Raw genomic sequence first — 17,387 nt, 5'->3', positions numbered from 1 at the left:
TATTTTCTGTACTTTCCCGGATATACCCCTGCTAATGAATTTAATTTTTTGAACAATTAAATTTAATATTAAATAAGATTAAGATGATAACAAAAATACAGATTGTTTGAATCCCTTCATTTAAGTTTTATTATCTATAATATTTTTTTAATTATACAAAATTTTAAAATATTCGCCTTATGTTGACTTCTTATACTGTAATTAAGCTCGCAATTAAATAACTTTTTTCACAATGATTATCGTTCAATAATCAATTTTTTTAAATTAGCCTTTTTACATGTGATTTGATTGTAAAACATTTTTTTAATATGGTTAAATATATATTCAACACTCGATTAAGTGAATGTTTTACATGGTTTATGGCAAATTGGCAATTAATTTCGGACTCCAACATTAGAACACAAATAATATTTCGATTGCTTACTTTTCCTATAATCAATTGAAACGATTTATTATAAATAAAAGTCTAAATAACCAAGAAGTGAAAATATGTTGAAATCAATATTCCCCATTAACAGAATTTGATGACCGGAAAAAATACAGAAAAAAAAAGTAGAGCTGAAAAATAAATGAATAATTTATGATCATCTAAGAAAATTTGGCATCCGAATCAACAAGAAGCATCCACAGTGCGTGCACATCTTCACAGGAACACGACTTCACATCATCGTACAAAACATATATTCCTCGGCCTAAAACAAATGAAATTGACAATGTTATAATTATAGTCAAGAGTATATACCGGCACAACATGAAAGTTAAAACAAACACGACGATCTTGAGAGAAATAATTACGCTTTCTTTTGGTTGACCGGAGTCTGCCCCAGAATTTCTTCAGAGGAGATATGAAAGAATGAAGCCAACGTCCCATTAGAAGAAATTATGTGGAAAGGTTGGAATTAAATTAAAGAGAATTTTACACTGTAGTTTTCTACATATATATATATATATATATATATATATATATATAAAAGTGAAAAAGTTTTAGAGATCACTCTGCCATTAATATAGTTTTAATCCTGTAATGTTTTGCAACGAAAATCTAAACATTTTTTTGTAGGTCGAGAGTCGAGACTATTGTACGAAATAAGAGTTTACTTAGACTATTGGTACAACGTCGTTGTTGAATTAATTGCAAATCAAAAGCTCCTAAGAGAAGGAAGTAATTAATATACTCCCACTATTGGTTAAATTGATTCATGCATTCATTTAATAAGGATAATTGGCTTTAATGAGATTTTTCTATTTGTTCATATTGGTTTCCAAGTCTACTTTTTTAGGGAAAATCGGTAAATTAAGTCTGTCAATTCTTGGACAAGCTCTCTTCTCGTTAAAATCCATGAAGCTGTCGGTTATTTTTATGCTACACCAGGAAAAATTTATGCTACACCCGGAAAAAGTTATACCGTATGTTTTTCTTCCCACTCAGTGTATTTCACTTTGTATAGCACTATTTGGGCTGGTTCTAACTATGGCCTTGTTCCTTCTGAAAATTGAAGGTTCTGATATTGATTTATATATTAGGTAGAAGTTAACATAACATTGTGGTAAAGCCCATTTAAGATTCTTCTCTCCATCGAAGCCCAATCAAAAAGCCCAGCCCACTAGTTATTTTTTGTTTTGTTTGGGAAAAATTCAGAGTCCAGATTGGCAATTGAAAAGCATGTTTATATTGAACAGCACCACTGACTAAAGGCGTGATTGACCACAAAAAAGAAAAAAAAAGGGTAAATAACAACGACCCCTGAGGTATGGTCAAATTACGAAAACCCCCCTCTTGTTTGGATAATTATAACTACCCCTCAACTCCTCAAATTTAGTGGAATCTTCGAGATTATATGGAATATTATCACTTTTGTACCCGTTTTATCCCATTCGAACTTTACATTTTGAAGCAAGATGATCATAATATGTATTTTTTGGCTTGTATATATCAATCAGATTGTGGTGCATCAAAAACTGTATTTTTACACAAAAGGAGTACAAACTAGAGCATATTCCACGAAATCTAGATGATTATGTTGAATTTGACACCATAATTGTGGATGTGTAAGAAAAAATCATAGTCGAGGGCGTAGATGTAATTATCCAAACAAGAGAGGTTTTTTCGTAAATTGACCATACCTCAGGGGGGTGTTTGTAATTTACCCAAAAAAAAAGAAAAAAAAGAAAAAGAAAAAGAGAGAGAAAATACATAATGACGAAACGACAGCGTTGCATCACCGGTCGGGTTAAATTCAAAATTCAGTCTCTCAATTCGATCCTCTGAGATCCCTAATGGGAAGAATTTCCTCAGCCGTAGAAATCCCTGAACGCCGTCGCCCACTCAGCCACCGCGACGATGGCCGCTCTTCTCCCGATTCCCGCTACCAACGGCGCAACGTTAGTTACAGCCGGAGCCGTAGCCCCAGCCTTAACCGCCACCACCGCCGTAGCCCCAGCCCTCGCCCTAATCGCGACCGCCGCCGTAGCCGTAGCCCTAACCGTGACCGGCGCCGTATCCCCAGCCCTAACCGCGTCCTCCGCCGTAGCTTCAGCCGAATTAGGAGCCGGAGTGGAAGCCCCATAAGAAACGGACAAAACAGGAACTTCCGTTCTTCTCCGGATTACTCGTACCCTGTTCACGGAGAAAACCAAATTTCTGTCGACCAAAAGAAACTCAATTTTGATAATAGAAAACAACCCTACCTCGACCGAGATAGTAGGAACGGACAATTCCCTGAGCCTGAGTCTGATGAAGAATTAAAGGGTCTTCCTTATGAAGAATATCGCAGGCTCAAGCGTCAGAAATTGAGAAAATTGATGAGGAACAGTATTTGGAATTGCACCCCTAGCCCCCCTAGGGATCCAAATGAAAATTCGGATGCGGAGCTGGACGAGGATCTTGTTGCCGAAGAGGAAAAACAGACCAAGGTGTTGAAAGCTGTGGCGAAAAAATCGAAAAAGAGCGACTCTGAGTCCGAGAGTGAGGAGTCTGAATCTGAGTCAGATGATTCTAGGTCGAAGAGGGGCAGGAAATCTGGCTCTAGGAAGAAGAAGAGTAGGAGAGTGAAATCAGTTTCGGAGAGTGAAAGTGTATCTGAGCAATCGAGTGATGAAGATTCGGAGGAAGATAGGAAGAGGAAAAAGAGGGGTGGGAAAAAGAGTAGGAAAGGAAGGAGTAGCAAACGCAGTAGCAGGAGAAAGAGAAGCAGTAGGAAGAAGAGCTTAAGCAGCGAAAGTGAGAGCGCAAGTGATGATTCCGAAACAAGTGCTGGTAAGGCGAAGCAGCGGAAACACAGGTCGTCTTCACGGTCTAAAAAGGGCAAGAAAAGGAGAGAAATCGACAGCGAGAATTCTGATTCAAACGGGAGTGCTTCTGATCAAGAAGCTGGCGGAAAGGAGTTGGTCCACAAAGCAGATGAGGTCAAGGTTAACGATGAAATGGATGACGAGCTACTCATCTTTAAAGAAATGATGGAACTACGAAAGAAATCCAACAACTTGGAGGAGGAGCAAGTGGTTGGTCCAATGCCGCTGCCGAGGGCAGAAGGGCATATCAGCTATGGTGGTGCACTCAGGCCCGGTGAGGGTGACGCTATTGCGCAGTATGTTCAGCAAGGGAAGCGTATCCCTCGTAGAGGAGAAGTGGGTCTTTCAGCGGAGGAGATTTCGAAGTTCGAGACACTTGGTTATGTTATGAGTGGTAGTAGGCATCAGAGGATGAATGCTATCCGTATAAGAAAAGAGAACCAGGTTTACAGTGCTGAGGACAAACGGGCTTTGGCTATGTTTAACTACGAGGAGAAGGCGAAGCGCGAGCAGAAGGTTATGGCTGATTTGCAGAGGCTGGTGCAGCGGCATATTGGGCAGGATACTGGTCCTTCTCATGATCCGTTCGGTGGAAGGGCTGTCGAGGGAGCTGATGATTGAAATTCTGCGCACTACTGATGCTGTATGCATATCTCTACTTTATCCCTTTTAGGATATTCCTTTTTTCTGTTTTATGATGATGTATAAGTATGCCATGTTGTTGTGATGGATGCATTTCGTGACAATTATTATGCAGAAATTGTGCTAAAGCTTTCGGATTTTGATTTTTGTTTTGAAATCTTTTCTTTAAGTAATGATATAGTGGAGAACGCCCTCATTGGAATTACGTTTGGTTGTTAGTTTTGGAGATTTGTGCTTGTGTGTGTTTGCTTGTTATTTTTTTATAGTTGGTATGAAACTCGTTGTTTTTTGAAGCTGCGCAGAGTCTAGTTATAGAAAGGGTGTTTTTAAATATTATGCTAGGCAATAGAATTCTTTAAATGCAGTTGTTTCTGTAAGGCAATTAGTAAGTCATAATTATACTGTATATAGCTTACGTGAACTTAGTTTGGCATATGTCGACGAAAATATAATTATGCATCTGTGCAACAATGTGCTGGTCTTGTATATGTGCACTAAAACAATGCTTTGGATCCTTATAAGGTTTAAGTGGGGAATTGGTTTTATATCTACCCGAAAGTTCTAAGTTAGTTCGACTATCTTGAAATTTCTGCTTATAAAATAGGAATTCACATTAAATATAGTAAGTGTTAGGTATAGACTAGGGATTCTAAATCTCCTGGTTGACAGTATGTATACGTTTATGGGTTTTATTAAGGAGTGGAGTTTGTCGAACCTTGTATTGATGTTATGGGATAACAGTAACACAATCAAAACCCAAGCCTGAAATAATCTAAAGGTTAATGGGTTGATTGAGGAATTATCTGAAGTTTGTTCAATTTCATATGGAATCTAATCTGGTTTTCGAACAGTTATAAGGTAGGCATTTTCTTGATCAAAGGTTTTTTTGCCGGTTAAATTGTGGTTAATTAACTGCGTTATTGCTAACACCAGTTGCTGTAAGTTAACAATCCCTTGTCTGCGGATTGAACTTAATAAATTTTGCGATGATTGACTTGTGCCACCCCCCCCCCCCCCCCCCCCCCCCCCCGTCTGGGGCCCTTGTGTTGATTCCTCAGGAGAATCTACACATAATTTGGTCTGAACATTACAAGAACAAAATCAAAACGAGTTATCATCGCTTGTGTTTTGTTCTTCTTAGATCCCACGTTTTCATCATTCGTGTTTCACCTCTCGGACTTGATGTGATTCTGAGTATTGCGGTTATCTATATAATTAATACGTTTTATGATTTCTTCAATCGGGCATGCATACGGATATTATCTATGTTTCGATTTTCTAAAATAAATAGCACATGGCAAGTTAATGTGGCGTATAAGTTAAAATGAGTTTTGTCTTTTGAAGAACATGTGAGGTAGGGTTTCATTTCATACCCAGCTTTGGCCTTATTTGACTATAAAATCAAGCAAAACTATTGCATGATTAATGATTACGGCTGCTGATAGTTATAATTAGGTGTGATGGTTTGGGCCCCTTTTGTATATATATATATATATATATATAAAATATTTATTATGTAAAAGAAGAAATTAATAATAATGCTTAAGAGTTAAGAATCAAGGGTTTGAATGCTAATGAAGACCTTTGTCTTGTACATTACAAAATGAAACTCAGTATTGTACTTGTATAGTAGATGTGAGGGGTACAACGAAAATTCAATGACAACAAAAGTTGAGGCAAAAAGGTACTTAAAGCCAGACAAACATCAAGGATGTAGTAGTTTCTTGATTTAAATGCTAAATTCTTTCCATTTTTAATGATCTTGTTCCATTGTTTTGCTTTACATTATGTTACTTAACGATGAATGGTTATAAAATAAGTTTGATTTATTATAAATAAATAAATAAATAAATAAAGATGAAGTTCTGATTTTTGCATTTTAATTTTTTCTTTATTTTCATATATTATTTAATAGAGACACCACATATGTATCCACATTTTCAAGAAGCTGTAAGAGAGTGATGGGTTGCCAAATTGCATGGGACAGTTGATGGTTCATTACTATTGGGGAATTATATAAATATTAATTAATTAATTAATTTTTTTTTTTTTTTTTAATTTCCAATTTTGTTTTGATGCACATACCTCGTGGCCAAGGCATATTTGTGGGGGTATGCCACTCTTGAAATATCATTTTCCTACTTAATTTAGTGTTAAAAGAAACCTCCTAACCTTTCTTTCAATTAATACTAATTCTAACAAGTGGAGTGGCAAAATAAAAAAAATTTCAAATATTTTATTTAGTAAAAGATTTTAGTAATCATTATTCATTTATAGGCATGTTATTTCTATACTACACTCGTGAAGGTTACACTGTGCGGATTTTTATCGTTGATATACACATACCAATATGGGTGTGTGTATATTTGTGTGCATATGAATAGTAAAGATCTACCTGAGTGTAACGTAGTATAAACCGATAGGCATGCATTGCTCAAGTACTTCACTTTTTTCTAGCCTTAAACATGAAGTGAAAACTAACTCAAAAAGGGTACTTAAAAGCCATGATCAAAGTATACAATCTTGTGCTGCAAAATTGATACAAATTATTTGCTCCTCAAACCTAATAAATCCAATATTTTAAGACATGGATACAATGTAAAGACAGCCAAAACTGTGGGGCTTTCATCTTCTCTTTCTTGCATTAAAAACTGCCCATCTTCCAGCTTAGTTAGTTGCCCCCTTTTCTTTATTCAATTGGATATTTTCTTTGTCTTTTCCTCCTCACTCATCCCCACTTTTCTCTCTTCCCACCTTCTTCATTCTTCTCACACCATTTTCAATCACCATAATAAAATTTTGCTTCACTTTTATGATATATATACATATATAATCTCTTTGCATTCACTTTTCACAGCTTTTAAGCCGTTTTCTTCTTGTGCTTCGTATTTTCAAGAACCGAGAGCGATAAGTTGCGTATTAGGATCGAGAAGCGGTTTTTTCGTTATGGTGAAAATGAAAGAGTTCCCTTCTTGTTTCGGTGAGAGTGGTGTTCAGATTGCATCTTCATCAAGTGCAAATAATAAATCTGCAGCTCAAAATCTCGTCACGTGCATCTACCATTACCACTCCCTACCGTTTTCCGGCTTCATCACGGTTACATGGATCAAGCATATCATGGCACAAGGGCTCACAATCGGAATCGAGAATCCAGCCAAACAGCCCCTCTGCAAAGTCGAAATCAAACCGTGGCTATTCTCAAAGAGAAAAGGGTCCAAAAACTTAGTGGTGAACTCCACAACAATCGATATCCATTGGGACTTATCTTGTGCTAAATTCGGTGCCAGCCCGGAACCATTGGAGGGTTTCCACCTATCTGTTGCCCTAAATCAAGAACTATGCTTACTCCTCGGAGACTCACCAAAGGGGGCCCACAAAAAGATCGACGACTCATCACTATCACTCCCTAAAGCAACTTTCGTCGCTAAAAGAGAGCACATATTCGGGAAGAAATTGTACAATTCGAAGGCGCAGTTTTACGACAAGGGGAAGATGCATGATATCAGAATCGAGTACGATTCGAGTGAGAGCTTCGGTAAGTGCTTGAATATGTATATTGATCGAAAGGAGGTTTTGCAAGTGACACATCTTAAGTGGAAGTTTAGAGGGAATCAATCTATTTTGGTGGACGGAGTTTCGGTTGAAGTTTATTGGGATGTTTATAGCTGGCTTTTCGATAGTGTGGTGGGGAATGCAATTTTCTTGTTTAGAAGTCATGTGGCGGAAAAGAAATTGTGGAGTAATCGGTCCCCGTTCGAGCCGTTTGCGTTGAAAAGAAGTCAAGATAATGCAGATTCATCACAAGGTCATGGTTTTTCACTTGTTTTATGTGCTTGGAAGAATGAATAAGCAAGTTTGTAACTCTAATATTTTTTTGAGTTATTATTGACTTTGTTATGAGTGAAATATATCTTCAATTAGTTTTCTTGTAGCTAGTTTGGAGATTCTGTATTTGAAATCGTTGTTCGGTTTTGTTCTATGCTATAATCGATGAAATTCACCGAGTTATATTTTAATATATGCGTAAATCAAATGTATAAAACTATTCGATATATTTAACCAGGTGTAGCATAGCTCGATGATATATAAGTGAAAAATCTTGTTGATTCTTATTGATTCTTCAACTGGAATTTCAAGAAACGAAGATGTTATTAATTCCCCATTTTCAGTTGATATATATATATATATATATATATATATATATATATATATATATATATATATATATATATATATATATATATATATATATATATATATATATATAACCGTCAATCTAGCTATCCACTATTTTGCCATCTTTCAATTCAGTTTCGTTGAACCAAGAAAAACTTCATTTTCTCTCTCTCCAATGGCGAACGCCGCCGCCGTGCTGCTATCTCTCATCCTCGTAATCAGTTTCCTCTCCGCCGCCGAATCAACCCCACCGCTGCCACCGTACGCCAACTACACATCCCTCACCGCCACCATCCTCTCCACCCTAGGCTTCCGCGACCTCGCCAGAGGCGGCGCGGCCAGCCTCTCCGCCGCCACCCCTACCACCATCTTCGCACCCACCGACTCATCCCTCCTCACGTGCCCCACGTGCTGCATCCCGGTCCTCCTTCAAGAACACTCTGTTCCCGGCCTCTACCCAGTCCACTTCCTGCGCACGTTAGCCTTCGGCACTAAGATCGGCACTTTCGCCGCCAACCGCTGCCTCACCGTCACCACCTCCTCCGCCGCCGTCACCGCTAGCAAGGAAGTCTTCGTCAATGGAGTCGAGATCACAAAGCCCGACCTCTACAACAACGGGCTTCTCATCGTCCACGGCCTACAGGGCTTCGTCTCGCACTTATCTCCGCTTTCTTGCACCGTCGAAAGCATGACTTCTTTGTCCCTCCCCCAACGGCCGCCGCCCACGGCGGCGTTCCTCACAATGCACTTCATGCTGAAAGACGCCATGACGACGCTGCGCACCACCGGGTACAGTATAGTCGCATTGGCGATGCGGGTCAAGTATTCGGAGCTTTCGGACCTCAAAACCATGACCCTTTTCGCCATCGACGATGAATCCATCTTCCTGGACGGCGGCGGAAGCCACGCCTACGTGGCAGAGCTAGGGTTCCATATCCTGCCCAACAGGCTCCTGACGGCGGCGGATTTGATCAGCCTGCCGAGAGGCACGGCGTTGCCGACAATGGAACCGGGTCGGGATCTGGTGGTGACCAGCTCCGGCGACGGAGGGCCAGTGGCACCGACGAGGATCAATTATGTGAAGGTGAAGAGATTTGATCTGGTGCGCAACCAGAGGATTGTGGTTCATGGACTGTCAACGCCGTTCCGCCACGTGGACTGTCATGGCTTCTGAAAGTCACTTGAATTCAGTTTTACATAGTTAGTAAAATTGAACATATTTTTTTTAATTAGCTTTTAATTCACAAAAATGTATACTTGATGAAATTGGATATATACTCTGTTATAGCAAAGTTTTATGCTTCATTCTCTGTTTCAATTCCGCAGCAACTTTCCAATTACCGACCATATTTTTAGACGGATACTATTTTCTAACCAACCAATTGGATCGGTTCGAAAATTCCAACCAACCCATTTATAAATGGGTCGGTTTTATGTATTAATATTATGTGCTGGCAGAATTAGAATACATTAGGTTGTAACAGATGCAGATCATTATATATACAACAAGTCTCAAAACTTCCCAAAACAGCTAAAGGACTCTCTCCATTCTACAATTACTCCTTTACAAATTCTTATGCTTTGGGTATTAGATTATAAAGTACACCATTTACTGGAATATATTAACTGTAGAGAAATTGAAAAGAAAAAAAAAAAAAAAAAAACTCGAAATCGAAGGGACGGAATACGATGACTAAACCTAGAAATTAACCTTGAACCCAAACGCGCAAAGTCATGTCATTATGAAGTCCTGCGGAAACAATCATATTCTCGGTTGGATGACACGTCACACAGACAACAGTATCGGTGTGGCCTTCGAGTTTCTGAACCAAGTTTTTACCCTGTAAATCCCACAAATAGACGCATTTATCCTCTGAGCCACTCACAATGTACTTCTCCCCCGACACTGAGAATGTCGGCGTTATGCAATATACTCTGTTCACATGTCCCGTATATATCTTCAAGAACTTCCCTGCTGAATAGTTCCATAGCTTCTGCAATCAACAAGAAAACGTAATACAGATCAAATTTCGTATATTGGAACTCAAATTAGCCACACACAGAAAAAAACTTCCGGTATGCACTTCACCAACAAATCCCATTTTGGCCACCAAAGTATCATCAGCTCTAAATTTACTCTTCTTAAAAACGTCGTTACTTTAAGCCCTTGTGCAACGATTTTCTAATCAAATGGTCACTGTACAATATATCCAAGATTAAAAACCACTCTTGAATTACTTCCACTATTTCAAGACTTTGATTAAAAGAACAGCTAAATGTCAATCCAAATACTTCACCCCATCGAAATTCGACTTTTACGATTTCACGAATTCAGCTGTGTTTAGCATTTTGGGATCATGCAATTTGAAAAGATAGCATCTTTCTCTCCCCAACATTTGACAATTTTTTGAAATAGTACAGAATCAACCCAAAACCTAATAATGATGAATCTAAATTCTAACACTTGCTAAACTGGAATTTAACCCAAAATAGAGATTACCAGAGTATCATCCAAAGTGCCGACGAGGATGAATTTGCCGTTGGGGGAGAATTTAGCAAACGACACAGCGGTGACCTTGTCATCAATCAGAGTCTTAAGCAGAGTCCCACTCGCCGCATCCCAAATTTTGCAGGAACCGTCGCGGCTGCCGGAAACAATCAACGATCCATCTCGGTTGAAATGCACCGACATCACCGGCAACGTGTGGGCCCGGATCACGTGCACGCACTTCCCCGTCTTCACATCCCAGATCCTGACCGTCTCGTCGAACGAACCGGAGACGATGAAATTCGACTGCGGGTTGAAGTTCACGCAGAAGACGAAGTGCGTGTGCCCCTTGAGCGTCTTCACGCACTCGGCGGCGCGTGCGTCCCAGATTCGGAGGGTGCGGTCGTCTGAGGCGGAGCAGATGTAGGTGGAGTCGGATGACCAAGCGAGGTCGGAGACGCCGTCTGAGTGGCCGATTAGGTGGGAGATTTGGGTTAGGGTTTCGGTGGAATAGACGATTAGGGTTTTATCGAGGGAGGCGGAGGCGAACAGAGCGCCGTTGTTGGAGAATTTCACGGACGAGACGGCGGCCGTGTGGCTGGTGATTACTTTCTTCAGGCGGTAGGGCTGGTAGGTAGGTGCACTGTTGGCACTGTTCGCCATGGCCGGCTATTGGAGAACCACCCCAGCCTAGCTCTAAATTTTACATGATGCATATATTTCAATTGTTATTAATATATCAATTAACTAAATACTTTTTCGTTTTTTGAACAAATTAATTAATTAAATTCTAATATGGTCGTTCCCTTTTTTTTTTTTTCTTAATCAGAAAGCATGTATATATGCTATACATTTCAATTCAAAAATTTAATCCTCCAATTTCGTTGATCTTTTATTACAAAAATGTGTTAAAAAATTCTTATTTTTCTTGTTCATTGCAAATCTAGTTATATTAGCCAACAAATTCCACACCACCTTGATCCAAAAGTTGACGATATATTGAAGAGAAGAAATTCACTCAGTTACATTCGTACACTTTTGCTTTGTTGTGCCATTTTCCTCTGAGTTGAATATATTTGTTGTATTTGTCCCACATTGAAAATTGGTAAGATTGATACACTGGCATGGCATGGCGAAACCAATTGATTATATTTACTTTTTCTTTTTTTTTTCTTTTTTTGACGTAATTTAGTTAACTTTTTTGTCACAATAAAATGGTTTTGTATAGATGGAATCATGGAAAGACATGAATTTGTACACACTAGCCACAATCCAATACGACACAATGCAGCCCAATCTTAATAAAGCTACAACATTTACCATCTCCAAACTTAGAAACACAAAACTCGAAAGCGTTCGCATATGTTAACATGCATATTTTCAGCAATTGTTTTACTGAACAGCATAATTATTGAACCACTAGGCACTAGCTATAAGCAATTTAAGTGAGAGAAAAATACAAGAATAGATTTTATGGGAAATAAGCAATCACCTTTGGTATACTCAACCTTTTACAGCATAACCTGTAACTTGTAAGTTCTACAAGTAATCCACCTCATCGGAACTTTCCTCGTGAATTGGATGACTTTGATCACTATTATAACTGCTCTCCGATGAACTCGTAAACACCAATGGATCGTCAGATGTATGGCTGCTTGTCAATGAGTCACTCTCACTGTTCACACCACTGCTGGTCATTGGCTCTTCTACGAAACTAAGCATCACAAAAAGTAATATCCAAATTAAATATAAACAAATCACATATGTTCTTTCTTATTACCGGTGAGATTTAATTTACCTTCCCTCTGTAGGAAAATCTGCGAGCACACACAAATTAGGTCTTTCGTCCAATAGCTCGCCTAGAGACATGAAACTGCATGATTGTTTTGTCAGAACTAGTTGAAATTAACATGTGAAGTTATTATTAACTGTATATGATGATGCATGCATACCTTGGGGTGAAACTTCGACGCGACCAGTCATTATCCGATGCCAGTCCCTCTCGGTTGGATATGTCCTGTTTGCACATTAAAACCAAAAAAATACTAAAATGTATATTTGAACTACAAGGAAGATGGAACCAAAGGACGAAGGGTTCATGTTTAAACACTGACAAGGTGCCTGAGGTACACGAAGCGTCCGGCAAGCATTGCTGACAGCAATCGAGAAACTTCAGCCTGGATGACACAAATTTCAGATTAATAATTTATCATGTTGGTTTGAGAGAGATATAAGAGGGCGGGGGTGTCATCTTCTTATACATACATGATTTGTAATGTAAGATATCTTGATTTAATTAGCTGTAAACATCAATAACTATCTTAATGGAATAATTATATGTCATTATATTAATATATTCTCATTAATTACTAATAATAACGAATTTATCTTTGAGAGGACTGAGCTACTCTTTCTATGTATTTCAATCCTCTTTTTTGACATCAGTTCTACCTAGATGAGATATTCAATCAATCTTTTCTTTCTCGTTTTCTTTTAAAATTGGATCTATAAAAATTCAGAGTAATACTGTGACATTATGATTTGATTTCTGGGATTCAAGGCATCCATCATGTTTGTGTTGTGGTGTGTGTGTGTGTGTGTGTGTGGAGAGAGAGAGAGAGAGAGAGAGAGAGAGAGAGAGAGAGAGAGAGAGAGAGAGATATGAATCATTACTTCTCTCAAGTGCATACAATCCCGTAAAATCAAGACCTCTAGTAAGTTTGCACCTGCATTGCCACCAAGATTCCTGGAAACAGGATAGTCAAAACATAATGGAAACACATACGCAGGACAAAAGTCAGCCGTGAATCAAAAGAATTATCCAATATCTAAGAGAATTAATCATACCTGAGAAAGTCACCAGTAATAGAGTAGGATGTTGAAAAGTCAACATACTTCAATTTGCGAAATCCCTGCATTCACATCATATATCCAATCCACGTGAAGTTTCAACAACATTGAGGGAGGAAGAGGAGAAGGTAAAGAAAGAAAAGACACATTCAACAAGTAATAACGAATTTTTCCATCATCATGAAAGCCTACCTTAACAAGTGTCCGAACTTTAATGTCATGCAATTTAAATCCTCTGAGTGACAATGAGGATAAAGACGGGCAGTTAGTCACTAGATCATTGCACGTCGGCAATTTTAAACTGTCATCTCTACCTGAGAGTAAATACTGTAACATAAATAAAATGACTTTTCGGAACAGAATAACATGGCTTAACTAAAAGTGCACCTGTTTTTGACGATTCAAAATACAGACGCTCTATTAGAGGACAAGATCTACTCACTGACTCCAGTGTCTGCCTCAGCTCCACATGACTGTACAAAAATGAGTGGTCAAGTAGAAAACAACAAAACGAATAAACTATAAAAAACAAGTCGAGAGGTAAAATATCAAATACAGCTGAAGCATCGACAGCTTCCTAATAATGTACATCCCACATTGTCTTAACATGCAAATACAACAGGAGCAGTTCCCAATCCGGGGCTTTTAATCCCTCATACATGTGTTAGATTGTCTAATTTGGGAAAAGAGTTAGAACGGTTTACAATGCGGTGAATAAGACTCTATTTATCTTAAAAATCAACTAAAAAATTGTACATTATGACAAGACGCAAGAGACAAAAAAGGGGTCATTAAGGGTAATTACAAAACCTAAGCTCGAACTCCGGGATGCATATGAAGCCCAAAGACCCCCCTCAAACTATACCTGTGGAAGATTCACATCTGTTTTCAGACAATAGATAGTTATCTAAGACTCTATCCACAAACTAGGTAGTCACCCACAAGGTCACCTGTTCTTCATCTCCAGACCATGAAAATAACGAAGAGTTAGAACATGCATTAGAATGTGTTCTGAGTTTTGTCCTAGATGAATTTCAATTTATTCTGGTTACTGGTTTAACATACCAATTACATTTCAAGTGCATTATAAACTGAATATAAGACAGTGAACAGAGATACATAGTAACATGCAGAGACGGGAAATTACGTAAGCAACTAAATAGGTTTGAGATACTCACAGGCCAACAATTTCTAGGTCGAGCAAAGAAGGGCAAGCTGATACTGCAGCTCCAAATGCTGTATTGTCCATTCTATCAATATTATACAGGTGTAGCCTTCTCAAAAGAGAACTGGACAAGGAAAGCAAGGAGAGGAGGGTGAGACACTTACAGGAAAGGATACTCAATTTAAGCAAAAGAAACATAGCCTACTACAAAATGGAAGCATTAAATTTACCCTAGCGCACCACCATCAGCAATCAATGGAGCCAAGCAAGATCTACTAAGTATAAATGACTCTTTTCCCTGTCTAGACCTTTTGTCATTCCAAGAAAACCCTGAAGTATCTGAGGAATTCCTCATGGAATAAACCAGTGGTTGAGACGAACCTAGCGATGCAGCATCAGGACAGGGTACAACCCCAAGCTTAAGAGACCTACCAAGTAATAAGAAAATCAGTGCCATGTCTATGGAAAATGCAGAAATGCCTACATGCAAAAGTATCATTTGCCTACAATCTTTCACATAGATGCAGACACTTGAGCAGATATAGCAATTCTAGGTCATGCCTCAACCAGATAAATCAGCCCAACGGAAAAAAACGTAAAAGAAACATGCTAAGAAGTGGTGTTAACTGAAAGAAATTACAGCAGTTGAAAACTTAAAAGTGTATTATCTCCACAAAACGGAAGTTATAAAACTGAAATAATCTTAGTTAACCAATAGGGAATCATAAAATCTAAATTTCTTCAATTATGAGACATGCACCAATCACATTATTAAATATCAAAATTAAAACAGTCACGTGACTTCGCTGGCTAATTTTTTAGGGCGGAAACAGGAAGAGAAACTAAAAAGATTTCGATCCATTTTTCCTCCCCCTCATTACCCACCCCAAAACAAAGGCCCAATATTACAACAAAAGGTAAATCCCATAGATCTTACCGCAGATCTTTTCCAGCTCGTTGGATCATAGTTGAAACTACCATATTGTTGATCTTAGGCACTACTGTGGTCAAATCAATATTGGAATAGCACAACGGGTCAGCAGCACACTTATGGAAAAAAGAGCATGTAGCCGCTGCATGGCATACACTTTGAGTATCGAGCATTGAAAATACCTGTAAATAGACCGTATTCATACAGAACTGAAACGAGACTACGAGAGCAAAGACTACTATGCATCCTTGTCAAATCATTTAATTGGATAGACATACTTTGTACAGACACAAATTATTTAACAAGATAACAAGTACCTACATGAATAGTTAAAAGATAAGCAAAGAAAGCATCCCCAAGTGGAATCATTTCACAGATAGAAAAACAACGATAAGCAAAAATCTGCAGCAATTACACTAGCTTTTCTTTTCAGGGAGAAAAGCACAATTTCATGCTGCAAGTACAAAGGTCATTAGCAATAAAATATCAAAATACGTAAAATGATGCCCCACAGAAGAATTGACCCCAATAAAATAGTACCAAAAAACTCAGACACTTCAAATCAATTGGCAAACTGAACCTAATCAGCAGAAGCATCCAAGTTTTTGGACAATGTAACAATCACCAGACAATTACCAATTAGGAGAAGCACAAAAATAATACTACTAGTGTATTCAAACACAATGAATCTACAAGTAATAGACGATCCATTCCAATTCAGTGTTGTGAAACATTTGATACCGCATACAAAAACGTTGCACAATTTCAGAGACCAAAATATGTCGGTAACAGAGCAAGGTACCTTAATAGTAAGATCCAATGGTAGAGCCCAAACGAAGGCGTTGTGCACAGAAGCGCGCCTCCTAGCGGATCGATTTGCAGCTTCAGTGAGAGCCGAGCCGAGCCGGAGAGCTCGGTCGATGACGTCATTCTGGTCCGAGTCGTAGTGCCTGGATTCGAGAATCCGATCGAAGGATAGGTCGAGAGCAACCGCGGACGAATCGGAGAGTTGGAGAAACGATTCCAGGAGCGCGTCCAGTGGATTTGGATTCGATTTGGAGCTCAGAATCCTGCTCGAGTCGGGGAAAATAGAGCAGCATGGGCGTTTCAGATTGGGCTTCGGAGCAACGGAAACGGCGTCGTCGATGAGAAGACTGCTATCCATCACGAGCGGTGGAATTCTCTCTCTTCTCTTCTTCTTCTTCGTCGTCGTTTTATTATTCGTTCGATTTTGTTTTCTGCGTTTTTTTTTTTTTTTTTTTTTTTTTGTGTGTGTGTGTTCTGAGATGAGGAGAGAGAAGGCGGAGTGCGTGAGGTGGGGAGTGAGAAAATAGAGTGACACGTGGCGTTTGGAATTTGTCTACGTGGGAAGGGTGCAGTTCCCGGGAAAGCAATTACGTCACCGTTTTAGTAACGTTAGTCTAATCGAGGTCTTCACTCTTCCTAGTGGTGGTCAACAATTACTTTCACATGAATTAATATTTTAAGAAAATGCTCTTTACGGTTTAACTATTGCTATTTACCGTTCAAAGCAAAAAACAGTTTATCTCTCTAAAACCCCTAAAATTCGAAATTCTCTCCAAAACCACCCCATTCCAAAATTTTCAGAAATTTTTTTTTTTTTCGAAAAACATCGAATTCAACCAATTTCAGGGTTTGGGCTTCGATTTTTTCAGGTAATTTCAACACCTACATGTGTTATATGCAATGGGTAACTCGATTTTGCAACCAATTTCATGTTTAAAAGCCCTACAAATCGATTTGTAGGGCTTTGAAAATTTTCGGACATATTGACCAAACGCCCAAGCCGGGCGCCGGTTGCATGAACGGACGCCCAAAGTGGG

At 38.8% G+C, this 17,387-nt stretch overlaps 5 protein-coding genes across 5 annotated transcripts; 3 read left to right on the top strand and 2 right to left on the bottom strand.

Moving 5' to 3' along the window:
• The first annotated feature begins 2,196 nt into the window (after window positions 1–2,196).
• On the top strand, window positions 2,197–4,138 carry LOC105953191 (Ras-induced vulval development antagonist protein). The gene has a single exon (XM_012976829.2). The coding sequence runs from the start codon at window positions 2,278–2,280 to the stop codon at window positions 3,910–3,912; it is 1,635 nt and encodes a 544-aa protein (XP_012832283.2). The 5' UTR covers window positions 2,197–2,277; the 3' UTR covers window positions 3,913–4,138.
• A 2,348-nt stretch (window positions 4,139–6,486) lies between these two features.
• LOC148770879 (uncharacterized) lies at window positions 6,487–7,949 on the top strand. The gene has a single exon (XM_088816254.1). The coding sequence runs from the start codon at window positions 6,880–6,882 to the stop codon at window positions 7,780–7,782; it is 903 nt and encodes a 300-aa protein (XP_088672380.1). The 5' UTR covers window positions 6,487–6,879; the 3' UTR covers window positions 7,783–7,949.
• A 242-nt stretch (window positions 7,950–8,191) lies between these two features.
• Window positions 8,192–9,427, top strand: LOC148770878 (uncharacterized). The gene has a single exon (XM_088816253.1). The coding sequence runs from the start codon at window positions 8,285–8,287 to the stop codon at window positions 9,281–9,283; it is 999 nt and encodes a 332-aa protein (XP_088672379.1). The 5' UTR covers window positions 8,192–8,284; the 3' UTR covers window positions 9,284–9,427.
• A 194-nt stretch (window positions 9,428–9,621) lies between these two features.
• On the bottom strand, window positions 9,622–11,647 carry WDR5B (Transducin/WD40 repeat-like superfamily protein). Its single transcript, XM_012976841.2, has 2 exons — window positions 10,610–11,647; window positions 9,622–10,103 (listed from the first exon to the last, which is right to left on the bottom strand). Exons 1-2 carry the CDS (start codon window positions 11,258–11,260, stop codon window positions 9,816–9,818), a joined length of 939 nt encoding a protein of 312 aa, XP_012832295.2. The 5' UTR covers window positions 11,261–11,647; the 3' UTR covers window positions 9,622–9,815.
• Window positions 11,648–11,895: 248 nt separating this feature from the next.
• On the bottom strand, window positions 11,896–16,899 carry LOC105953209 (F-box protein SKIP17). The gene is made up of 12 exons (XM_012976854.2): window positions 16,346–16,899; window positions 15,550–15,725; window positions 14,843–15,040; window positions 14,626–14,736; window positions 13,835–13,920; window positions 13,640–13,761; window positions 13,445–13,509; window positions 13,271–13,343; window positions 12,712–12,774; window positions 12,550–12,614; window positions 12,396–12,470; window positions 11,896–12,311 (listed from the first exon to the last, which is right to left on the bottom strand). The coding sequence occupies exons 1-12, from the start codon at window positions 16,706–16,708 to the stop codon at window positions 12,137–12,139; spliced, it is 1,572 nt and encodes a 523-aa protein (XP_012832308.2). The 5' UTR covers window positions 16,709–16,899; the 3' UTR covers window positions 11,896–12,136.
• Window positions 16,900–17,387: the final 488 nt, after the last annotated feature.

This window comes from Erythranthe guttata, chromosome 4 (genome assembly GCF_056151865.1).
Source record: "Erythranthe guttata isolate IM_541 chromosome 4, IM_541, whole genome shotgun sequence".
Taxonomy (NCBI): domain Eukaryota; kingdom Viridiplantae; phylum Streptophyta; class Magnoliopsida; order Lamiales; family Phrymaceae; genus Erythranthe; species Erythranthe guttata.
This window is presented reverse-complemented; position numbering and strand designations above follow the sequence as displayed.

Coding starts and splice junctions, on each gene's coding strand:
- LOC105953209 (XM_012976854.2), bottom strand. CDS start 16,708: ATGGATAGCAGTCTTCTCATCGACGACGCCGTTTCCGTTGCTCCGAAG. Junction 13,510..13,639: donor AAGTTCGGACACTTGTTAAG/GTAGGCTTTCAT, acceptor ATGTGAATGCAG/GGATTTCGCAAATTGAAGTA. Junction 13,344..13,444: donor ATTACTGGTGACTTTCTCAG/GTATGATTAATT, acceptor TCCTGTTTCCAG/GAATCTTGGTGGCAATGCAG.
- LOC148770879 (XM_088816254.1), top strand. CDS start 6,880: ATGGTGAAAATGAAAGAGTTCCCTTCTTGTTTCGGTGAGAGTGGTGTT.
- LOC105953191 (XM_012976829.2), top strand. CDS start 2,278: ATGGGAAGAATTTCCTCAGCCGTAGAAATCCCTGAACGCCGTCGCCCA.
- WDR5B (XM_012976841.2), bottom strand. CDS start 11,260: ATGGCGAACAGTGCCAACAGTGCACCTACCTACCAGCCCTACCGCCTG. Junction 10,104..10,609: donor GCACTTTGGATGATACTCTG/GTAATCTCTATT, acceptor TGTTGATTGCAG/AAGCTATGGAACTATTCAGC.
- LOC148770878 (XM_088816253.1), top strand. CDS start 8,285: ATGGCGAACGCCGCCGCCGTGCTGCTATCTCTCATCCTCGTAATCAGT.